This window comes from Gopherus flavomarginatus, chromosome 3 (genome assembly GCF_025201925.1).
Source record: "Gopherus flavomarginatus isolate rGopFla2 chromosome 3, rGopFla2.mat.asm, whole genome shotgun sequence".
In the NCBI taxonomy this organism is placed as follows: Eukaryota; Metazoa; Chordata; order Testudines; family Testudinidae; genus Gopherus; species Gopherus flavomarginatus.
The window spans coordinates 51,720,553-51,746,359 of NC_066619.1; the positions used below are offsets into that span (position 1 = coordinate 51,720,553).

Consider the following 25,807-nt stretch of genomic DNA (forward strand, 5'->3'; position numbering starts at 1 on the left):
AAGACAAACCACACGAGTGGCTCCTGTCCAAAAACTGAGGCTTTTTAAAGAAAGGTGCAGTAGTATAATCAGTGATAGACATAAAAGAATGGAGCAGAGGGGGCCATGTGCGCTCCAACATCAGGGTCATCAGTCTATGCTTTAATTTTCTTTAGTTTTTAGCCCTATTGCCTATTGAAAAAAACCCTGCTAAATGTGAACTGAATACAAACTGAAGCTCTGCACAGTCTACTGGAGAAGGTGAGAGTGTGGACTCTCCTTCCCTCAATTACCCAACAGAACACCCCTTTATCTTAATTGTGTGTCAATGTAGGCTGTTGCTGCAGGATGGGAAAGTATCATTAACAGTTTATCATCAGTCTCCTTCACTTGCAAACTTGCACCAAAATAACAGATACAAATAAAACCCAACTTATTTATTTTGCAACTGCATGGGGACAATCCACAAACATACACCAAAATAACTAAGGCCTGGTCTACATTAGAAAGTTATATTGACATAAGTCTCCTTGCATCAACCTAGCTGTATATGTCTCTACTGAAATTTTTCTTTGGCCAATGTGAGTACCCCATTAGAGTGACGCAGTAATACCACCTTCCCAAATAGCATTGAGCCATGGTTTGACCTACCGATGTCGACACAGTGCAAATTTAGACACTCTGTTATCTCTTTCAACCTCAACAGTATTCCAGCAGCTCTCTCACTGGTGACTGTCTCACAGTTATGAACTCCAGTGCCCAGGGCTCAGAGACCAGAAGCCAAGCCTTCTCTTTAAAAATCTTCTGTATTTTGAAATGCCTTTTTCTGATTGCCCAGCTGGTTGAGTACACCTATGAGCTTTTCTTTGTGCACAAGTGCTCAACTGCCCAGGCTGGCTCAATGCTCTAGATGCATTCCTGCTTGAAGCAGATGGGAGGTATTGGATCTCTTGAGCCTGTGGGTAGAAGAGACTGTGCAGGCACAGAGAGAGAATTGTCATAGAAACATGGACATTTACTAAAATTTCACAGGGGAAGTAGGTTGGGGGGTACAATGAGGAACAGCAGTGGCCATACTACAAGGCCAGAAAGGCCAACAGTTGATCTGCCAAGTCACAGACCTGGCAATTTTTACAACAAGCTGCATGTCATACTTGACAGACCCCACCAGCACCTTGCAGACCATGTAGATACCTCTTAGGAACTGGAGATAGAGACCCCTGCAGTTAACAGTAAGCAGGAAGAAGAGGATGGGGGACCTGCAGCAGGGTGCAGGTCCAACTATGGCTATGCTGTGAGCCAAGACTTGGTTGAGATTCCACTGGAGTCTAGCCAGTCTCACCAGCCAAGCACCCACAAGCCCAGTGCAGTGGAAGGAACCTTGGGTAAGCATATACATGTATTTTTCTTTTTGGTGTTTAAATGTACATATAGCGCTTAGCCACACTCCAACTTAGCAGGACACAGGTATAGACTTTTCATTTTATTTGTACTAGACAAGGTAGCAATACAACAACGGGTAGAGTTGGTATCTGCCTGTCATTCCCCTATCGAATCCATATTCATATCCATAATCCAAATATTGGGCTTTGAATATATGCCAAATGTGAAATGCTGGGGACAATTGCACTGTACTCGGAGAAGTCGTCATCTAGAAAACACTTGGGCAACATATTCTCTAAAATAGCTTGGAATTCAAATCTCATCATAGAAAAGCTGAATGATTTTAATGACAAGCCATTACTTCAGGGAGAAAAAAAAACAACTTGGAGTGCTGGGGAACGTATGTAGCTTCTAGGTTGGGAAGAACAGCTACACAACCACCATGAATATTTTTGTGAAGGATATCTTGTTTCAAAAGTCTTCCTACAAACTTCCCAACATAAAACTTTAAGAGGAAGGTAGAATGTTTTGAATGTATATAGATTAAGTGAGGTATATATATACTTTGCACAGATTCATTAAACATGATGATGTAGCTATTCTAAATTATGGAACTGTCAAGCCAGTCAGGTCAAATAATAGACTGCAAGTGCTCTAATCCACCCAAACACTCGGTCTTCATTGAACAAGAAAATTGTGGTGGTCTAAATATTACTAGGTTACCCTGGATTTATAGTCACATCCTCTAGAAATTTATACAAATTCCTTAATGAAGGCTACTCTGGGGGTTTGGAATAGAACTAAATAAATGTATTTCCCCTCACCAATAGAGTCCATTGTCAAATAATCTAGGTTTTAACCCAAATCACAAACCAGAGCATTTTAAAGATTGGAAGAGACATGGAATACATATGGTTAGACAGATATGCAAAGAAATTTAGTTTTGATTGCTAAATAACTGACTCACTCTTCCAAGGTAACAGTACCTTCAAATTCTTCTTCAAGCAGTGTCCCTATAGGTACTCCACCTAAGGTGAATATGCGCCGATCAGATTTGTGGCTGCAGTGCTTGTTCAGTCTGTGCATGTGCCATAGCTATCTTTGTATCCTGTTCCAAGGTATATATGGCTATAATGGATGAACTGCCCTCAGTTTGAACTGCTCTAGCCAGAGATGGAGCATCTAATAGTGTTTGATTATGCAAATACCTGCTTCTGCACACTTGGATTAATGCTGCTCCCACAGTGAACTTCCCAGCTCCAAACTGATTCATGACAGACTGGTAACAGTCTGGAATCACCAGCTTCCACACAGCACTCACCATATGCGTCTCCATCGAGAGGATTGCTCTCATTTTGGTGTCCTTGCACCTCAGGGCTGGGCGAGCTCCACACACAGTTCTAGGAAGATGGCTTTCCACACCTGGAAGTTCTGTAGCCACTGTGTGTCATCTCAGACCTGCATAATGATGCAATCCCACCACTCAGTGCTTGTTTCCCAAACCCAAAAGCAATGGTCTGTCATGGGAAGCTACTCAGTGAATGCCAGAAGTAATCTGGTAATGCTTCTTTCCATGGCGCACTGCAGGTTAGGCAATTATGATTCCTATTCAGAGTGGGAGCTCATGATTAAGGCTAAGTTTTAGTCAGGGGTATTTTTAGTAAAAGTCCTGGACAGGTCACAGGTCATGAATTTTTCTTTACTGCCCATGACTTTTACTAAAAATACCCCTGACTAAAACGGGTGTGCCATGGGTGCTGGTGCAGGCTCCTTACCCAGCTCCTGGGAAGCAGAGACCCCAGCTCCCTAGGTCCATGTGCTGCCATCACTCTGCCCCAGGCAAGCAACTGTTTTTTTCTCCACCTACCATACAGCATCTGAGCCACCTAAAAAGAAACCCTTCTGCTCTTCACACCTTGGGGAACTCTGCCTTACTGAATGATGTTCCTGTTGTGGAAATCTGCAAAGCTGCTACATGGGCCTTTGTTCACATCTCCTCAAGGCATTATGCCTTGGTCATGTCTCTAAAGCAGATGTTAGAGTGCCTGCAATGGAAATAGTGGGGGCTGGAGTGACTGGGATCCAGCCAGGGAGCCCAGGCTCAGAAGCAAGACCTGGATGGGCTGGAACAGGCCCAGGAGCAGGTAGGAATCTCCAGGAACTGGCTGCATCACACACAGCCAAATCTTGTACCTCCCTTCACTGCCCTACCACCCCCCCAAGGAGCTTCTGCCCACAATCCATGCTACCTTTTCAGTCTGTAAAGTTCTAGACCAGGTTCCAAAGTTCCCACCTCCGTCAGAGGGTTCTGCATTAGCATCATGTCTATGAAGCACCAACATAGATACTACTCAAATGAGGAGAGGTTACTTACCTTGTACTGTAATGAGTTTTTTTGAGATTTGTGTTCCTATGGGTGCTCCACTACCTGCCCTCCGTTCCCTCTGCTTCAGAATTTAGTCTCCATGGGACTGTGTAGTAGAGAAAGAACTGAGGCTGGTTTATCTGTTGTAGCCCCATGTATCCTCAGTATGGATCACAAGAATTGCTAAAGCACCTGTGCAAACTGAATGAGCCTGAATGACTGCTGCCTAATTTGTCTTTGCAGACAACTTTCCAAACAAAGAAATGTTCATCTATGACATGGTCAGAATAGGATTTGGATAGAAAAGATACCCTAGAGGAATGAGTTTTTATTTGGAAAAGAGGACCAGCAACTTCATCTACTGCATGATGAAAGAACATTTCTTTAACATAGTGTTTCAATAATACCTCATGCAAGTCAGGTTAAAAAACATAGATTGAATGGGGATAAATATTGGAGAAACTGTGAAAGAAGTGGTTTTATTCATCTGATGGACATGTCCAGTCTGCCTGCTATGGTTCAATTTATAATCAAATTTTACAAACGGTTGGCTATTTACTACCACATGCTCTAGGGGCTTCCTTGTGGAAATGGTCCCATTCAAATAAATTAATTACTCTTATCTACTACTAGCAGTTCTACTACTGAAGCAGCAAAGAATCGTGTGGCACCTTATAGACTAACAGACGTTTTGGAGCATGAGCTTTCGTGGGTGAATACCCACTTCCTCAGATGCATCTGAGGAAGTGGGTATTCACCCACGAAAGCTCATGCTCCAAAACGTCTGTTAGTCTATAAGGTGCCACACGATTCTTTGCTGCTTTTACAGATCCAGACTAACACAGCTACCCTCTGATACAGTTCTACTACTGAAGGCCTCTCGGTGGCAAAAGAAAAATTGTTCAAAAACTCAAGGAATGGTTCCAACAAAATTAGGAAGTTACAGAAAAAATAATGCATCAATTATGTACCCAGCAAAACAGACAACACAAATAAATGCTTTGGTTACTATTTATTCGATAAATAAAATACACATGTCCACAAAACAGTACACCTGTCCAACTTCTTGAATATTGTTTGAGGTTGTCAATTTTACTCCTTTTAAGAACTGCACCAGAAACAAGTCTCTTTAAAACATCTAGGCTCACACCTTACACAGAGCTTTGATTACGTTACTGCATGTTTCTTTACACGACACCGTTCCCTATAATTGTTTTACTTCTGTTCACATGTTCTGTAAAGGTGTTAAAACCCCCTAATCTAACAATGCCTGTGGCTCTTCACACCGCTCTGTTACTGAGGGCATTCACCTTAGTGGTGCCAGTGAGAAGCGTGGACGGCGGGATAAAACTAACCCCCCCGCAGCAGCGCCAGGACACCCCGCCCGGGAAGACGCTCAGAGGCGCTGCGCAGCCTTACAGGGTCAACCGTTGGTCGCTGGTGCCACGACGACCCTGGATCCTTGCGCCCTGAGTCCCAGGCTGAATCGAGTCCCGGCCGCAGGAGGCGGGGCTAAGGCGGCAGGAGTCAGGCGCCTGCGCCCGGCCATGGAGGGGGAGCTCGGTGAGAGTCGGGTGCCCTCCTGCTGGGCGGGTAGCAATATCGGGGGCTCAATATGGGCTCAGCCCCAGGGCGACGAGGCCTAGCTGGGGGTGGGGCGAGGGAGTGGTGCAGCTGAAAGGCATCGTCTGAGCCCAGCCCTGCGCCGGACCTGCCCTCCCAGTGCCCCGTCACACGGCCCCCACCCGCTGAGGTGTCGTCAGGCCCGGAGCCCAGCCCCTCGGCGCTCGTGCTCTGGGGGGCGGTAGTAACCAAACCCCTTCCTGAGCCTCCTGGCGGCGGCAGGGGGCAAGAGGCTCTGCCTAGGGGCGCGGGCTTTAAGGGATGGCGTGCGGGCGCCTGGCCGGTAGGACACAACTTGCAGAGCGGCTGACCGGAAAACCGGCCCCTAGACTAAATGTCGGGGAAAGCCCGCCGGAAGCGGAGCATATAAGTGAAGGGAGAGAAACTTCGAATTTCTGCGTCGGGACGCTAGCGGCGTTGGTGGTATGACGTCATGAATCTGAGCGCGTTTGCGTCACGTCGGCCGCGGGGCGGAGTTAAAAAACCCGCGGCCGCGTTAGAGGGGGGGAAACGTTCCTGTGTCTTGCACAGGCTGTCTTGTCCCAGGGAGCCGTGAGCTGGCCCTTCGCTCCCTACGCCGACCTCTGTACTCCGTGCCTCAGACCCAGCTAAAAGCCTGCAGTCCTCTGCTGCTAAGGCCCTCCTGGCTGCGGGAGTCCACGAGCATAGATCCTGGAGTATGAGAGGGCGCCTGATAATTTTCCTTATAGTTCCTAGGACTTGGGATGCTCCTGGCAAGCCCCATATGGCTATCCTAAGGATATTAAAGGGTGTATGTTAATGAACTCTGCTCCAGCCAACCTCAAGGTGGGGAAAACACTCCCCCCCCCCAGTTTTCTTTCCACCCCATTTCCATGCTATGACTAGCTAAAGAAATTTTCTTACTGATTTTTTGTGGCTGTGAAGTGAAGTTGCAGGTAACTCAGCAGTGTGAGCGGGGCTTACCTTGCACAAATATTGAGATCTGAAGAAAATATAAACTCAGGAACTGCAGCATCAAGATTGCAGTTCTTAAACAAGGCACCCAAACTATCTGACCCATCTGTAACAGTCCAATTTTATTAGCGATCAGAAAAACTAGAACGTCTTGATACTACAGTGGTGTGCTGCTTTACAGCCTTGTTTACACAGGACACACAAAAGGATTCTGTGAACTTGTGCTTAAGGCAGAATGCACTGAATAGAGGCAGTCGTCTCTGGTTCCTCCTCAAGAGTCCTGTAATAGACAGCCAATTATCCAAGTGTCATTAGACAAAGTTAGCATGTTATTTTCACAGACATCATCCCCCAATCATATTAGAACAGTTTAGTGAAAAAACCATCAGTTAGTGTGCTGGCAAATCATCACACTTTAGTACCTAAAATCTATATATGTAGACCCCTGCATGGATACAAAATTTGTATCTGCAAAAATAGTCCATGGATATAAAACAGATATCCACAGATTTGCGGGGCTCTGTATACAAAATTTATGTCCACATCTGATCCACAAAACTGGTATGTGGATATAAAATGGATATCCATGATTTGCAGGGCTCTATGTATATGAAACAAATTCTAAAATGAGCATTCTTTGTTGCAGTTTTGATAGTAGATATACATCAGGAAAATGGTGAGCTGGTATATCCAGGTGGCAAAATGAAAATAGTTTTGGTGCATTATTTGAGAAGTGCAACTAAACTCACTCATGCTCTTAAAAGATAATATGCCCTCAGACTGGGAGACTGCAACCTTAACTTAATCTTAAAAGATTTATCTGTGTTTATCAGATGTTAAACTCAATTAAATAAGATTTGTCCAAGATGTTACAGGATACTATCTGTCACACACCCACTCTGTCTGTTAGTAGCTGCTAATCCTGCTGATTTATTGAGCAGAGTTAGCAAATTACCTGCTACCTCACTGTTTATAAGAGCAGTGCAAATTACACCATGAAAAGAGAAGATTAAAGGTGAGGGCTGAGTAGTCTTTTGGGAGGAACCTTAGGAACAGCCAAGATCACGAGAAGGTTTTTATCTTATTTTCTTTGCTAGTAAACTAAATCCCCAGGAAGAAGTTGAATTTGGACTTCATATAGTGTGTGGATTGTTTTTAGAGCAGGATTGGAAAGACATCTGCTTATTCTCTTATCTGTCTTTCTTCTGTTTCCAATTGCAATGGTAAGCAAGTATTTAAATTTTTTCTTCATGTATGTAGTACTTATTTTAAATATTATTGACGTAGGAGCTTGGAGTGAAAATGTATTGGATTATTTTCTGAACACTAACCAGATTAAAACCAGAGATGGAGCAGAAATTATCTGGTATCATGCAGCAAACAATAAATTACAAATGAAAGAGGCAATACAAAGTAAGTATTGTATGTGTATTTTGGAAAATGGATCTATCAATATCATTGTTTTCATGTGAACTGTTTTTAAGATGCTATAAGCTTTGTTTGGTGACATAACATAAAATATAGTGTTGTAGAGTCCAAAGTTAAGATGTAATTAAATTCCATTTAGATTTGTGGAAAGCACGTACTCAGTTTGGTTCTTTTGGGGAAACAATCTTTATTTGTCTCCTAAATGAGTGCTTTTATAATTTTACACCCCAAGAAGCACGTCTGCCAAATTTCAAGTGATTTAACTGTTATCAAGATTGTTACCCCACATACTGAACTGCCGTCCACATTTGTAAGGATGTTGAGACTTGGCTATTAAATGTAGACTGTGTCTCTGTTGTGACCATAAAAGTTAGCTTAGTTGTGCTGTCACCCATATTGACAAACCACAAGTATGGATATGACAATTAATAGTTTTGTTCATTCTGTCATCCAAGCTGTCTTCCTAAGTGGTGTATTCACTTCTGTTAAGTTTGTGCCTTCAACAGTCTTGCAGGTGAACAGCTGGTGAATGCTGCATCCAAAAATAACTTTTATCTTTGTCATGAGCTGAAGTAGCGTAGTACATTTCAAGATGTCATTGACTATGATTATTCACCTGATTTTTTTCTGCTTAGTTTTTAATAATTGCTAACCAGTTATATTGTCACACTAAATCAACAACTACTCCCTGTTGTCCTCTCTTAAGCGACCACCCTGTTTTTGTCCCTATCAAGTTTAAGATGTCACTTATTAATAGACCTTGAATGGAACTTTCAAAGTGCAAACTGGTCAGTCCTCATTGCTGGCAGATAAGCCACTGTCTAAAATTCCACTTACGTATGTGAACAGTGCATTTAGATTAAATAAATCCAATGTTCCTTTTGTGGTGACAGATACATATATACCAAAGAAGATCTGTCTAAAGTGGGGCATTTCTGTAGTTATGTGACTAGTTCCACAATCTTAATATTGAATCCACTCTTGAGTTCACTTGATATCTGCCAACAATGAAGAACAATGATTGAAGAATTTTGATTTTGCACACTTGAATTGAACTTGTGTGAGCTATTCTATGATACACAGATGCAGATAGCTACCCAAAATGTCACCAAAATCTGTCATTCCCATCGAGATATTGGAGAATACAAAAACTGCCAATAGGCTTCATTCATGTTTCTGGAGTGACAGTAGTGATCTTGGTCTTCTTTCTCAGTTGGTAGTGATGACTGTGATGTATTCATCAGTTACATTGCAAAACCTAGTGACTCCATGTTTCCAAAACAGTCTGCGGTTCCAAGGATTTGTGGTCTTATATTAAAGATCATCTGCTTCTATTAATTGCTTTTTAAAATAAAGGTTTAAAATATTTTAATGTGAATATATTGGATAATCTTTCTTAGAAGCTCTGAAATGTATTTTTTTTGTTTTTTTTCCTTTCGTGAAGATTTAATTACCTCAAATTATTAGATTTTGTTTCCAGTGGAGTTTAATTTGATTTGTGAAGGAATTAGGAAAATAGGTAACTCAGCTACTCTGCTGCCTACTGAAAGTAAAGTTATGTTGCATATTATGTCTCAAGTTTTTAAATCTAAGTAACCTAAAATATGTGTATGTGCATGAATATATATGCATATATATATGTATTATTAGGCAGGGGTGAAAGTAATTTACAGAATTTACCGGTACTGCTGGAGTCCTGGGGGGCGTGACCTCATCTGGAAAAGGTGTGGCCTCAACTGGAAGAGGCGGGGCCTCTCAATATTTAAAGGCCCTGGGGTACCGGCTGTGGCTGGGAGCCCCAGGGCCTTCAAATCAATCCAGGGCTCCCAGCTGCAGAGGTGGCTGGGAGCCCCTGGGGCTCAGGGGCAAATTAAAGGGCCTGGGTCTCTGGCCGCTGTGGAGCTCTGGGCCCTTTAATTCCCCGCCCCAGCCCGGCCACCAGAGCTGCCGGCAGGATTTAAAGGGCTCGGCACTCCTGACTGCTGCGGGGAGCCCAGAGCCCTTTTAATCCTGGCGGCGAAGCCGGTGCAGTCCAGCACAGTGTACTGGCTCTTGCCGGTACGCCGTACTGGACCGTACTGGCTTGCTTTCACCTCTGATTATAGGTGGGGCTTGTAGGACTGCCTCTGAAGATTGCCAGACACTTTCTTTAATAAGAGTCTGTTTTCCATTTCTTATAACTTTGCCGTTTTTAACATTTGGGCTGAAGTTCTCCATGCTGGCTATCTGTCTCAGGCTGAATTGTTTTGGAAAGTTTCAGCCAGGATGGTTCAGTCAGTTACGAGAATGGGGCCACGAAAAGATAAATTATTTTGGCCATATTAAAAAAATCTGGAAACCTTTTCTTTGAGAAACTGTGGCACACCCATACTTTGTAGAAGGAGCTTGAAATTTGGTAGGGGAATGGCCTTATGAAAGAGATGCCTTTTCTGTTTCTGAGTGAAAATCCATGCAAATTTGGCAAAGTTATAAGCCTTTGAAAAACTGCAGTTCACACAGGTTTAGTAGAGACTTAAAGTTTAGCAGCTGAAATCTAAAATTCTATCCTCACTGAGTATGTTCCATCCCCTCTAGTGCTGACCAGACTGCACATGCGCCATACCCACAGAATGACTGAGCATACTCCATCCTTTCATAGCTCCTATTAATGACTGACTGAGCATACGCTGTCTTCACAGAGTAACTGAGCATGCTCCATCCCCTTTGCAACCTTATAATATTATTTTAATGTAGTTTTTGTGTGTAATATATAACACATGTGCACAAAATCTGAAAAGTTGGGGATCTGGATATGTCACAATATTAATGTTTTAAATGAACAGGTGCTGCTCATATGGTAGAAGCAGATGTTCTTCTTTGTGGTGAGGAAGAAGGAAATGGTGAACCAATCATGGCTCATCCTCCTGAAACTAACAGTGATAACACATTGCAGGCATGGCTAAATGAGATTGTGAACACTAAAAAAGGCATCAAACTGGATTTTAAGAGGTATGTAAAAGATTCATAAGGACTCTGCATTATTATTGTTTATTAATAATTACCACCAACTGGTTGTGTGTTGGTGCTGCCCATTGTACGGCAAATGTCTGTTTACAGAACTTTTATTAACAATACATTTTACTGTAATGTATGCATTACTGAATGGTGAAATACAATCAAACATAATAAGTGGTAATAAAATACACTACCATCCGAAATTATTAATTCCAAACAGTACCAAAACTTTGTTGTTTTTTATTTATGTGTGTGTGGTTTCTTTTTATGACTATATGTGCACCAGAGAAGTATTTTTCAAACACAACTTATTTTTATTAATGGATGCAGTGAAACTGTTGGTCTGAAGGCTTTAAAATATTTTAGTCTACCAATAATATTGCATATGCAACAAACAGTTACTGTATTTTAAAATATTGTATAGTAATTATTGCATATGGCAGAGCTGTCAGCATCACCAGTAAGTACGGTTGCCTAGCACTTTCCATTATAATACCTCGTTTTCAGTTGCTTATAACTTTGCCAAACTTTAACTATTCAGACTGAAAATTTTCATGCCGGGAATCTAGCTTAGGCTACTGTTTTTGTTTGTTTGTTTTTGAGAACAAATTAGCTGTTTTGGAGAATGAGATTAGGGAAAAAGAAGTTGTTAAATAACTCTTACAGCCTTTTCCTCAAGAAGTCCTCATGCCTTTATGCTTTGGAGCACAGATTTGCAATTTAACAGCTTTTATGTGAAGGATGTGTCTTTTGCTGTTCCTGTGAAAATCCACTCAAATTTGGTTAAGTTGTAAGCTACTGGAAATTGCAGTTTGCACGTGCTTACTGAAGATTCATTAGAGACTGTTAACATTCTTCAAAGATTCCATCTGTAGTGGGCATGCTTCAGCCTGGGGATGCAAGCGCAGGATTTTCCCTGCAATTTATCCTTCTTGCTATTAGAGACCACTGTTGCATCAGGCACTGGAGCTGAGATCAGAGACTTTCTCTCTAGGGCTCTCAAAGCAGACCCAACCCCACTGGCATTCAGGCAGCATGGAGGTGAAGGGGTAACTATCCTGGTACAAATTCAGATTGGTAAAGCCCCACATTTTTCACAAATGCAAAGTAACACACAGAAAGGAAACGAACCTTTAAAGACAACATAAAATGAAAAACTGACCACGCAGCAGCAGCTCCTGTCCTGTGTGGCTGGAGCCAGTTCCCTGCTCTGGGCATTGTAACCCGGTCCACGGTCACAGTGCTGATCATTCAGATTTGGCCTGGTCACCCTTCCAAAGGGCCACTCACCCAGCGGTAGGACACGACTCCCTGCCTTAGGACCTCCCACCCTTCTGGAGGAGAAGGGCTAGATGGGGTGTTGGGGTTCAGTGTGAGAGGGGGAATATATAAGGGGGGTTAGGGGAGGGGCCACTGGGACTGATGGTGGGAGCTGGGTGCTGGGTCTCAATACAGGAGGGGGAATATTTGAGGAGTAGGGAAGCATTTTCTGGGGCTAATGGAGATTTTTGTGGGGTGAGATTTAATAGGAGAAGGGTGTATATAAGGAGCGATGGAGGGACTTGCAGAGGGTCCGTGGGGATACGAGCTGAAGGGTGCAGGAGTCATGGGGGTGTATAGGAGTTGAGAGGGTAGAGCACAAAAGTTGGAGTGGATAGAGAGTGTGTGGAGAATCTGGGGGCTGGAGACAGTGGTTATGAACAGAGACACATAGAGGCTGGGCTGAAGTGTAGAAGGATAAATAACCACTAGAATCAATCCATTTCAGAATCTTGAATCTACCTCAGGATTTCCAAGTTTCCACATTTTTCTGCTGTCAGCAAATAGCTGTGAAACCCACTGACCGTGTTTGTCTTATCTCTGTGTAGTGAATGGTCCACATAGCAATGGTGGGCTTTTGTCCTCTCCAGTTACTCTATTAGCTCAAGAGTTGGAGGTATTCTGTATTCCTCATTTTCTCTGCGCCCATTTTCAGAGATATGGTACTGGATTTTCAGAAGTACTGAAGGTGGAAAACTGAAAAATATTTGTATTATAAATTGTTATAAATATCTCTTTGAGTGCTTGTTCATGTCAATTCCAATCGTGTGTGTGCCGCGTGCATGACAGACAGATTTTCCCCTAACAGTATCCATAGGGTCGGCCTGGGTGCTCCCTGGAGTCGCGCTGTCATGGCGCTCAATATAGGGCCCTGCCAAACTGCGACCCCCTCAGTTCCTTCTTACCGCCTGCGATGGCTAGCTGGAACTCCCCGCGCCTACCGGGGACAGAGAGCACTGGTGCCTGCAGCTCTGGAGTTCTTTGTCCTTGGCAGGCACGGGGCCGCAGCTCCTCTTGAAGCCAGAGAGAAGCCGCGGCCCCGCGCCTGCCGGGGACAGAGAGCACTGGCGCCCGCAGCCCTGGAGTTCTCTGTCCCCGGCAGGCGCAGGGCCGCGGCTTCTCTCCCCTGCTGGGCATGAGGCACTTGGGGCACTAGGCGGCGCACATCAATGCACCGCGTTGGGGGCCACTGGCTTAAACTGACTGGCTTGAAACCCCGCTATACCTGTCATTTATCGCGATGGAATTTTTTGGATCCCAAACATTGCATTATAGTGGGGTTTCACGGTAGTAGTATAATTAGTGTAAATAGCTTCATAAGTTTCCTTTAAAGGGCTTCCTCCCCTCCACAGTCCCCCAACATTCTCCTGGCACTGGGACGTGCGTCGGTCCCCGGGCTTTAAGGCATGTACAGACTGTGGCAGGGTCTATGCCCAGAAGTGACCCGCACACTTACTGCTTGAAGTGTCTCAGTGAGGGTCATCTTAGAGAACGTTGTAAGATCTGCAGAGGGTTCCACCCTAGGATCCTAAAGGACAGAGATCAGCGCCTTCATATTTTACTTATGGAGGCAGCGCTTCAGCCTCAGTCAGAACCCAGCGTGGGGGAGCCAGCTCTAAGCATCACTTCCTTGGTGCACAGTGCACCGGCGCTCTCAGTGTGGGAGCCGGTGCCAAGGAAGGACTTCTCTAGAGACCCTAGGCACCACCACGGCTCCATGCACAGGACCCAGACCGCTATTAGGCACCACTCTCAATCCCTGATGCCTCACAAAAAGAAGAGGTCGGACAGAGGCCATTCCCCGACCAGATCTAAGGACCAGGTGGTCAGTAAGCCTCCATCTGGTGCCCAACTGCCACGGGTCACGTTGACTCCTGCCCCAGCAGGGGTCCAGTCGGGTCCGGACCCTCATCACTTGTCGGCCCACCACCAAGAAGACCTGCAGCTCCCCTCAATGTCAGAGGCGTTTGAGGCTGCATCAGACCTTCTGGCACTTAGGATGGGAGACGTTGCCAGCACCAGTTTGGGGCCAAGTGCAATCCATGGGCAAGCCAGTGATGATGGCGATGCACGCACCATCCCCAGTGCATAGCCCCCTGGCACCGGCCACCGTCATGGAGGAGCTGCTCCGGTCACCCGGTTTGTGGCACCGATGGGCTCCGCTCCTCCGTGGTCATCCCAGTCGGAGACCTCAGAGTCGGAAGCATAGCCATCACGCTCCAGTAGGAGCAGTAGGTCCCGCTCCCTCCAAGATTGCCACCTCTATCCGGCACCGTGGGTGGGCCAGTGACAAGCTCCTCCGTGGCCATTCTGGATGCCCTGGGCCTATCATCAAAGCCAAGGGGAGAGCCATGGTTCAAGATCAGCACTGGTGTTCTCAAGGTCTTTCAGGCCGCTGCCCTCGCCTTTGGTACTGGAGATTCTGATGGTGACCTGGCTGACCTGCATACCAGTGTCGATGGCTGTAGCGCCAACTGAGGCACTGATTGCGGCGCCAGAGGTCCTTGCTCTTCGGGACCCCAGAGAGGCTGAGGGCAGAGGACAGGCTCCTGTGCTGGTCAGCCTCTCATCTTTCTCCTCCCCTGATGAGGCAGTGGCTGGCACATCAACTGCCCCAACCCTGGACGATGTCAAGGTCTTACAGCAACTGCTGAGACGGGTGGCTCAGAACCTCTATATTAAAACAGAGGAGGTAGTGGAGGAGACTGACCCGATGGTCAATATCCTTTCCCCTCCTGGGCCATCCCATATTTTGCTACTGCTGATCAAAACCATTAGTGAAGCCACTAACATTCTGTGGTAGACCCCATCCTCGTTGCATCTCACCACGAAAAGGTCTGAGCGGAGATATTTTGTCCCCTTAAGGGGGTACGAATACCTGTATACGCACCCTCCATGGATTCCCTGGTAGTGGATGTGGCCAACCAGCACGAATGCCAGTGCTACCAGGGGTCCTCCCCAAAATGTGGAGAGGCCAAAAAGTTGGACCTTTTGGGAGAAAGATTTACTTGACAGGAGGGTTGCAGCTCTGCATTGCTAACCATCAGGCGGTGGTCAGCAGATATAACTTTAATACATGTGGAGCCTTGACAAAGTTTACTGAACTCCTGTCTCCGGACTCTCGCACAGAGTTTTCTGCGCTAGTAGAGGAGGGCAAACTAATTTCCCGGGTGTTTCTGCAAGCAGCTTTGGATGCAGCAGATGTGGCTCCATGCACCATGGCGACTGGGGTAGCCATGAGGAGGAGTTCCTGGCTGCAGGTTTCTGGCCTCCCGTATGAGATCCACAGACCATCGAGGATCAGACTTTATTTTCTGAAAAGACTGATTCCCGCCTGCACAGCCTTAAGGACTCTAGAGCCACCCTAAAGTCCCCTGGCCTTCACACCTGCCAACTAGCGGAGGCATTTTTTACCAGCCTCAGAATAGGCAAGAGGGTTTCACACAGGAGGAACAGAAACTCTGGAAAGACACCTCATCCCTCAGTCTAAACCCTCCTCAGGCCAAAAACAGGCCTTTATAAAGTGCGCATGAGGATGGCGCACCAGTGCAAAGACAGGTTCCATCCCATCTTACCTTTTCATTCTGTCTGTCCTCTTTCTGCCCTGCGTGGGCCTGTATCACATCAGACCATTGGATGCTCTGCAGGATAGAGAGGGGATATTCATTCCAATTCTCTTCCATCCCTGCCCTTCCACTCCCCTTCCTTGTCCCACTTCAGGGACTCGTTTCACGAGCAACTCCTCATACAGGAGGTGCATTTGCTCCTATCGCTAGGAGAGAAGAGGTTCCTCAGGAGCAGAAGGGCAAGGGCTTCTATTCCTGGCATTTCTTAATGCCGAAAGCCAAAGGCAGGCTCAGTCCCATCCTAGGCCTGCGAGAGCACAAGAAGTTCATGAAGAAACTCAAGTTCCACATGGTCTCTTTGGCCTCCATCATCCCTTCCTTGGATTCAGGGGACTGGAATGCTGCCCTAGACTTGAAGGACGCGTGCTTTCATATAGCAATCACACTGTCCCACAGAAGGTACCTCAGGTTTGTGGTCAGCCACAGCCATTACCAGTTCACAGTCCTCACATTCAGCCTCTCAGCAGTGCCATGAGTATTTACCAAGTGTATGGCAGTTGTGGCCACGTTTCTGCGCAGGTGGTAGGTACAGGTGTTTCCATACCTCAACGACTGGCTGATCAAAGGCTGCTCCAGGTCTCAAGTGGAGGCACAAGTCAACTTCATAAGAATGATGTTTGACACACTGGGCCTTCTCTTGAATGTGGGGACATCAATGCTGTCCCCGGTTCAGTGGATAGAATTTATAGGGGTGATACTGGACTCGATGCAGGCCAGGGCATACCTCCCAGAATCGAGGTTCCAGGGCCCTGGGTGACATCATTCGAAATCTCAGGCAGTTCCCCACCACCACAGCAAGGAATTGCCTGAAACTTCTTGGACACATGGCCGCTTGTACCTATGTGGTGCAACACCTCAGGCTCAGGCTCCAGCTGCTCCAGTCGTGGCTAGCCTTGGTGTACCGGCCAGTTTGGGACAGTGTGGACAAGGTTGTGACTCTGCCTCCCCTGGTCCTCGACCCCCTCCAGTGGTGGCTCAACCCGCAGGTAGCGTGCATGGGAGTCTCCTTCACAAATCCTCAGCCATCCCTCGCTGGTGACAGATGCGTCAGACTTGGGCTGGGGTACGCACATGGGAGACCTCAGGACACAAGGCTTCTGGTTGCAGGTGGAGCTCGCTCTTCACATCAACATCAGAGAGATGAGAGCTGTGCTTTTAGCATGTCAGACTTTCTGAGCCAACTTGGCAGAGAGTTGTGTATCAGTTATGACAGACAACACCACAGCAATGTTTTATATCAACAAACGGAGGGTGCATGCTCTTCTCCCCTGTGTCATGAAGCTCTCATGCTATGGGAGTTTTGTGTAGCTCATTCGATAATCCTGCAAGCATTGTACCTCCCAGGAGTACAGAATGAGATGGTGGACCGTCTCAGCAGGTCATTCATTCCATGGCCACAAGTGGTCCCTATGCCTGGATGTTGTGAACTCCATCTTCCAATGGTGGGTCTTTTCCCAGATAGATCTGTTCCCCATGTGATGCAACAGGAAGTGCCAGCAGTTCTGCTTCTTCCTGAATTACAGCCCAGGCTCCATTGCAGACACGTTCCTCCTCCTGTGGGAAAGCCATCTCCTATACACTTTCCCACCTATCCCTCTCATTCACAAGATTCTCCTCAAGATATGGAGGGAAGATGCTTCAGTGATATTGATAGATCTAGCCTAGCCCCGCCAACACAGGTGAACATCTCTACTCAAAATGTCCATGGAAGCCCCAGTCACCTTGCTGCTTTTCCCGGACTTAACTCGGGATCTTGGCTGTCTCCAGCACTCGAAACTCGAGTCGCTGCACCTCACAGGGTGGAAGCTGCATGGCTGAACCCACTGGAGCTCTCCTGCTCTGACCCAGTCAGACAAGTACTCCTTGACAGTGCTACCTATCTTGCCAAATGGAAGAGATTTTCAATCTGGTTGGCTGCCCGTCTCTGATGCTTGCATCCATACCACTTATATTGGATTACCTTCTCCATCTTAAGCAGAAGGAGCTGTCCATGTCATCAGTAAGGGTTCACTTGGCCACCATTTCTGCCTTCCATCCAGGTTCAGAGGGCTGTTCGGTCTTTGCCAGCCCTCTGGTCAGCCATTTCCTGAAAGGTCTCGACAGACTATATCCACAAATCCGACAACCGGTCCCGTCCTGGGATCTTACTCTGACCCCTTTGCTCACAGTGCACTCTACCAGAGCACAGGCTTCTTCAGCAACATTCCTAGAGCAGGTTCCCACCCAGGAAATATGCAGAGCAGCGATATGGTCCTCAATACATACCTTTACATCGCATTACACTAGCACCCAGCAGGCCAGAGATGACTTGGCCTTTGGTAGAGCAGTGCTTCAGTCAGTGGACATCTGAACTCTGACCCTGCCTCTGGATCTCAGGCTTGGAAGTCACCTGATTTAAATTGACATGAACAAGCACTCGAAGAAATAAAAACGGTTACTTACCTTCTCATAACTGTTGTTCTTTGAGATGTGTTCTTCATGTCCATTCTAATATCCGTCATCCTACCCCTCTGTTGGAGTAGCTGGCAAGAAGGAACTGAGGGGGTGGTGGGTTGGCAGGGCCCTATATTGAGCGCCATGAAGGTGCAACTCCACGGGGCGCCCAGGCCAACTCTGTGCATACTGCTAGGGGAAAACCTTTCGGTTGTCATGCAGGTGGCGCGCACACACCTGATTGGAATGGACATGGACAACACATCTCAAAGAACAACAGTTATGAGATGGTGCGTAACCGTTTTCTCCTCAGTGTATCTGTGGGATATTACTCTGGCTGAATACATAGTTAGAGGAAAAGGAGTTGTTAAAGAAACCAGGCAGAAAGGTAAAACAATGGCCTGGATAAGGAGCCTATCCACTTCTTTAAGTCCTGTATATCTGTTGGCAAAATAAATCATACTTCATTTGGATTGTGGGATCCCACCCCAAAGACAAGTGGAGGCAAGGGCTTGCAGCGTGCCACTTAAAATGTGGTTGCACGTGGGAGACTGGAAGAGGATCTTGGAAAGAGCAGCCTACCCAGAGACTGTGACATCGAGTACTCCCAACTGCAAGTGAAGTGTCTTGGAGATGTGCTTTGAATAATTAATGTGTAATAAAAATGCTAAGTGTTCTGAAAAGATCAGACCAATACCACAAGCATTTTTTTACATTGGCAAAACATTAAATAACCGGAATGAGAAATTGTAACAGCTCACATCACAAACGAAGCAGTGAAACATGCAATACAAAAGTTAAAAGCTGGGAAACATGCAGGTGAACTCCCAATCACTGTGGAAATATATAAAGTTTGTGATGATGAGACAGTTGATAAAAATCAACAAACTTTTCAGTAAAGTTTGAGACCAGCAAAAACCTGCAGAACAATGAGAAAATGACATTGTACTCCAAATACCAAAGAAAGGTGACCTAGATGACTGAAACAACTTGTGAGGTGTTACACTCTTTTCAGTGATAGGCAAAGTCTTTTGAAGTATCTTTTAAGCAGACTAAGGTACTCTAGGGGGAATGCTGTGCCGAAAAAATTCTACATACAATATTTTAAAATTTTGCATATTTTATTTGTCAAAATAACACATTATAATCATGCCAATTTCAATTATTTTGGTAATTTATTTCAAAATATCTGTCAGCAAGTATGTCTGTAACAATACAGAAAACAAAAGATTCAGGAAGTATTTTTTGACAAATAGATTCTTTACTGAGCATATTAATACAGATCTTTGAGTAATAATTCATCAAACTACGATATAGAAATATATTTCTCACACCCTTCAGAAGTATTACACAGGCTTGAGGGAGTCAGGGGTAACGGAGGAGCTGAGGGAGAGGGAAGTAATTGCTGGGAACAAGTCTGAGTGAGGACCTAGAGGGTTGTTGGGTTTGGGTGGAAGTAGTATGAAACTGATTTTTTGGGGGGGGTGGGGGTGGGGGGGAAGGATTGTTACAGAGCCTCCCTCATGCAGATCCTGGCTGACCCCTAACCTCTCTCATTCAGTAAGGCACATCTGCCCCCGTCCCCATATATTCCTACATAACCCCCAGCCCCATGTGTCCCTGCACCTCCACTCAGCTGCTCCTCTTCCCCCATCTCCATGTGTTCCTGCACCCTTACATCCGTTCAGCCCTTGCCCAAGTCTGTCTGCCCCCCTAGCCCTTCTGACCCCCAGTCTGTGACCGCTGTCCCCCACAGCAGCCCGATATACCCCACACTGTCCATCCTCCCATATCCCAGGCCTCTTGACCTGGTCCCCGATCAGGGTGCTGTGAGGAACACAACTTTTTCTCTTTCCTATCTGCTGCTGAGGCTGCTCTGGCCTGGGAGCAGCTGCTCTCTGTTCTGGTGCCACAGCAGCCTCTGATGGGCAAAAGACGTAACTGCAGCACCTTTCTGCCAGAATGTATTTTCTGTGGAGAAAAAAAAGTATGTGCATGGCATGAATTCTGTACATGTGCTGTGGCACAGAATTCCCCCAAGAATACTAAAGGAAACAGCTAAGGCAAAACTAAAGGAAGAGCAGGGTGGATTTTGATCCAGAAGATAACGTGTAGTCCAGATTTTCATCCTAGATTAATTGAAGAGAGTATCGAATGGCAAAAACCAAATTTTAAGAAAGCATTTGACTTTGCCTGATTGGAGCAACAAAAGAATCTGTTGATTTTCGAGGGAGTCACCCCCTTCCTTTGATAAAAGACAGAGAGAGGATGGCAAATGTCTCTCCCTTTTATCATGTCCTTTCTTCCCTCTTGGTTTTGCACCTCCACTTCAGAGTCAGGTGACCATTACCTCATTGCAATTCCAAACTGACCCAGAGGAAGGGGATTACTCCCTTGAGAGTCCAACAGATTCTCTTTTGTTGCTGCCTAAGCCAGTGTCCTTTGTTCGTGTGAGGCTGGGCTGGGTTTGTCCCATCCGTGCCCCGATGAGGCGTGAACTGCCTCTCTGTTCTTAGAAAGTTTTTGCATGGGTTTGCTTTAAGCCATGTACATTTTCAGCCTCATAACTATATACATGAAATTATAACCTATAACCTTACTACAACATTACTGTAACAGTTACTATAACAACCATGCTCAGTGCATCATGAGCCTTCCGAAGACACTCAACATGACAAACTTTGCATTGGATACCACACAATCATTTTATAAAGATGAACATGGGAGTGTAGGGTGTTCCCCCGAGGAACAGAGCATCACACCTGCTATTTAAGCCAGCAGGAGCCTGCTCCTATGTTACCTTGTTCCTGCTGCCCCAGCCTTGTCTCTGTCCTACCGCTGCCTTGAACCCTTTCTTGCCTTCTGTTCTGCTAGCTCCAGTTCCTGACTTCCAGCTTGACCTGTGGCTTTGGCTTCGGATTACCAACTCCAGATTGACCCTTGGCTCTGGCCTCCAGTTTGACCCTTGGCTCCAGCTTCCAACTACAGCTCTGACTCTAGACCTTGGTTCCTGATGCCTGCTCTGACCACTAGGTCTGATGCCTGCTCTGACCACTAGGCTAGACTGCCCTGGTCCTGTTTGGCTGACACATCTTGAAGTATTGTGGTATGCCAAAAATTAATAACATTATCATGGCTTTATAGCAAGGGGCAACATGCACAGTTAAAATAAACACAGGTTGGAGCAAATGTCTCAACATAGAAATGATGTCATTCTTTCACCTCTCCTGTTCGGTATTCCTATTGATTTCATTATGAGGAAAAGGGTAGATGGATAGAACACAGGCATTGCATGGTTCAACAAAAGTACACTAGAAGATAGAGAGCTGACATAGCTTTTCTAAGTGTCAGCTCAACTAATATACAAGCAAAGGTGAAAACCTGTCCAGCATTTGGAAAAAAATGGGGATAATAATCAGTAGAGCTGGCTGAAAATTTTCCATCAGAATAATTTTCTGATGGAAAATTCCATATACTTGTGCCTTAATATGCATGCACAGTAGCTGTTTTTACAATCTATGTGGCGATTCCACCCGCACATTTTGAAGGGCATGATCAGACGTGCAATAGAAATGCAAAACTTGAAGGACAGTTGTAAATTGCTGTTTTATATCTTTTGTCCTTAATAATAGAACTATACCTTGACATTTACAGATTTTATTTGTTTATGAAAATACAGAATACATGGGTAGGCTAAATTCTTTTGTTATAGACTCTGGAGGTGTCAGCCAGAAACGGAGAAGGAAGGGGAAAGTGTAGTAGTTTAAAAAAAATATAGTTAAAACTCATTTTCAATTCACTCTTCTTTTTCCAAGCCAAGACAAGTTTTCTGCCAAATGCAATGTTTTACAAAAAAGTTTTAAAATAATGTTGCAGGTTAAAAATGTAATTTGTATAAAAACATTTTAAAAATACAGTCATGTAGTACAAGTACAGCCAGGAGAGTAAGATGAGAGAAGCCGCTCTTTTGGACGATAGCTCTTTGGAAAAAGTACTCCTGGGGGAATTCTGCACCAAAAAACTTGAAATTCTGCACACAATATTTTAAAATTCTGCAAAATTCTGCATATTTTTAATAAAAAAAAATGTGATATAATCCAGCTGGTTTCAATTATCTTGGTAATTTATTTAAACTACAATACAGTGGATGGAGAATGGGTGTGGGGAGCATCGGAGGAAATCCCCCTCTGTCTAATAGTAATATAGCTAGTATTGACCCTTTACTTCTAATAATTATTAGTCAACAAATATATGTAGTCATATGCTTAAGTGTTACATCATAGGCAAGGGAAGAACAAGTGAAGGCTGGGGACTCAAATTCACAATTTATACTGGCTACTGACCATCTCCAGGAAGGTCAGTAGCAAACAGTTCACGGAGCACATTTTGATAGTTGAAAAATTTTGACCAGTTATAATCCCTAAAGCACCATAAGCATTTATAAGGTCATACTGTTCTTTACAATAAGACTCCTTTACACCACTCTGGCAATCTCCATGCCGGAATTTAACAGTGAGAGGGAAGAAAACAGAGTAAGAGAGGATACAGCCATGGACAGAAGAATGGACATAAGGAAGAAGGGTAGTGTAGATACCAGTCTAAATAGGTGATGCTGGTGGTGGAATGTCTGTGCCTAACCGGGTAAAGAATGTCAGTGAAGCCAAACGGCAAAAATTAAGATGTCTGTACACTAATGCAAGGAGCCTAGGTAACAAAATGGAGGAACTAGAGCTACTGGTGCAGGAAGTGAAACCGGATATTATAGGGATAACAGAAACATGGTGGAATAGTAGTCGTGACTGGAGTACAAGTATTGAAGGCTATGTGCTGTTTAGGAAAGACAGAAATAAAGGCAAAGATGGTGGAGTAGCATTGTATATCAATGATGAGCTTAACTGTAAAGAAATAAGAAGTGATGGAATGGATAAGACAGAGTCTGTCTGGGCAAAAATCACACTGGGAAAGAAAACAACTAGAGCCTCCCCTGAGATAATGCTTGGGGTGTGCTACAGACTGCCGGGCTCTGATTTGGATATGGATAGAGACCTCTTTAATGTTTTTAATGAAGTGAACACTAATGGAAATTGTGTGATCATGGGAGACTTTAACTTCCCAGATATAGACTGGAGGACAAGTGCTAGTAACAATAATAGGGCTCAGATTTATCTGAATGCGATAACTGATGGAATTCTTCACCAAGTAGTTGAAGAATCAACAAGAGGGGATGCCATTTTAGATTTGGTTTTGATGAGTAGTGAGGACCTCATAGAAGAAATGGTTGTAGGGGACAACCTTGGTTTGAGTGATCATGAGCTAATTCAGTTCAAACTAGGTGGAAGGATAAACGAAAATAGATCTGGGACTAGGGTGTTTGATTTCAAAAGGGCTAACTTTAAAGAATTAAAGAAATTAGTTAGGGAAGTGGATTGGACTGAAGAACTTGTGGATCTAAAGGCGGAGGAGGCCTGGAATTACTTCAAGTCAAAGCTGCAGAAGCTATCAGAAGCCTGCATCCCAAGAAAGGGGAAAAAAATCATAGGCAGGAGTTGTAGACCAAGCTGGATGAGCAAGCATCTCAAAGAGGTGTTTAAGAAAAAACAGCCTACAAGGAGTGGAAGATGGGCGAGATTAGCAAGGAAAGCTACCTTATTAGGTCAGAACATGTAGGGATGAAGTGAGAAAGGCTAAAAGCCATGTAGAGTTGGACCTTGCAAAGGGAGTTAAAACCGGTAGTAAAAGGTTCTATAGCCATATAAATAAGAAGAAAACAAAGAAAGAAGAAGTGGGATCACTAAACACTGAGGATGGAATGAAGGTTAAGGATAACCTAGACATGGCCCAATATCTAAATAAATACTTTGTCTCAGTCTTTAATAATGCTAATGAGGAGCTTAGGGATAATGGAAGGATGACAAATGGGCATGAGGATATGGAGGTAGATATCACCACATCCGAGGTAGAAGCCAAACTCGAACAGCTTAATGGGACAAAATTGGAGGGCCCAGATAATCTTCATCCAAGAATATTAAAGGAACTGGCACATGAAATTGCAAGTCCATTAGCAAGAATTTTTAATGAATCTAAACTCAGGGGTTGTACCGTACTACTGGAGAATTGCTAACATAGTTCCTATTTTTAAGAAAGGGAAAAAAAGTGATCCGAGTAACTATAGGCCTGTTAGTTTGACATCTGTAGTCTGTAAGGGATAGTTGACCTATTAATAGCATCACCTATTTAGACTGGTATCTACACTACCCTTCTTCCTTATGTCCATTCTTCTGTCCATGGCTGTATCCTCTCTTACTCTGTTTTCTTCCCTCTCACTGTTAAATTTCGGCATGGAGATTGCCAGAGTGGTGTAAAGGAGTCTTATTGTAAAGAACAGTATGACCTTATAAATGCTTATGGTGCTTTAGGGATTATAACTGGTCAAAATTTTTCAACTATCAAAATTGGAAAAAAATTTGAAGGAGAAAGTAATTAAGGACATTGAGGTCAATGGTAATTGGGACAAATTACAACATGGGTTTACAAAAGGTAGATCGTGCCAAACCAACCTGATTTCCTTTGAGAAGGTAACAGATTTAGACAAAGGAAATGCAGTGGATCTAATTTACCTCGATTTCAGTAAGGCATTTGACATGGTTCCACATGGGGAATTATTAGTTAAATTGGAAAAGATGGGGATCAATATGAATATTGAAAGGTGGATAAGGAACTGGTTAAAGGGGAGACTACAATGGGTCGTACTGAAGAGTGAACTGTCAGACTGGAAGGAGGTTACTAGTGGAGTTCCTCAGGGATCAGTTTTGGGACCAATCTTATTTAACCTTTTTATTACTGACCTTGGCACAGAAAGTGGGAATGTGCTAATAAAGTTCGCGGTTGACACAAAGCTGAGAGGTATTGCTAACACAGAGAAGGACTGGGTTATCATACAGGAAGATCTGGATGACCGTGTAAACTGGAGTAATAGTAATAGGATGAAATTTAATAGTGAAAAGTGCAAGGTCATGCATTTAGGGATTAATAATAAGAATTTTAGTTATAAATTAGGGACACATCAGTTGGAAGTAACAGAGGAGGAGAAGGACCTCGGAGTATTGGTTGATCACAGGATGACTATGAGCCGCCAATGTGATATGGCTGTTAAAAAAGCTAATGCGGTTTTAAGATGCGTCAGGCGAGGTATTTCCAGTAAAGATAAGGAGGTGTTAGTACCGTTATATAAAAAGGCACTGGTGAGACGTCATCTGGAATACGGTGTGCAGTTCTGGTCTCCCATGTTTAAGAAGGATGAATTCAAACTGGAACAGGTTCAGAGACGGGCTACTAGGATGATCCGAGGAATGGAAAACCTGTCTTATGAAAGGAGACTCAAAGAGCTTAGCTTGTTTAGCCTAACCAAAAGAAGGTTGAGAGGGGATATGATTGCTCTTTATAAATATATCAGAGGGATTAATATTAGGGAGGGAGAGGAATTATTTAAGCTTAGTACCAATGTGGAGACAAGAACAAATGGGTATAAACTGGACACTAGGAAGTTTAGACTTGAAATTAGACGAAGGTTTCTAACCATTAGAGGAGTGAAGTTCTGGAACATCCTTCCAAGGGGAGTAGTGGGGGCAAAAGATATCTGGCTTTAAGACTAAGCTTGATAAGTTTATGGAAGGGATGGTATGATGGGATAGCCTAATTTTTGGCAATTAATTTTGGCAAT

At 44.5% G+C, this 25,807-nt stretch overlaps 1 protein-coding gene across 6 annotated transcripts in view; it reads left to right on the plus strand.

Annotated features, from left to right (window-relative positions):
- The first annotated feature begins 4,946 nt into the window (after positions 1-4,946).
- Positions 4,947-25,807, plus strand: part of FAM151B (family with sequence similarity 151 member B) — a 310,696-nt gene continuing 289,835 nt past the window's right edge. For 5 of the 6 annotated variants that reach the window (XR_007773439.1, XR_007773440.1, XM_050946141.1 and 2 more), the window contains exons 1-3: positions 4,947-5,290; positions 7,574-7,699; positions 10,537-10,702. Coding sequence is in view for 3 of the 6 variants with exons in the window: in XM_050946141.1 (XP_050802098.1) it covers positions 5,275-5,290; positions 7,574-7,699; positions 10,537-10,702 (308 nt within the window). In the remaining 3 variants the exon portion in view is untranslated. The remainder of the gene's footprint in view (positions 5,291-7,573; positions 7,700-10,536; positions 10,703-25,807) is intronic. The other variant, XR_007773441.1, reaches the window with a different exon arrangement.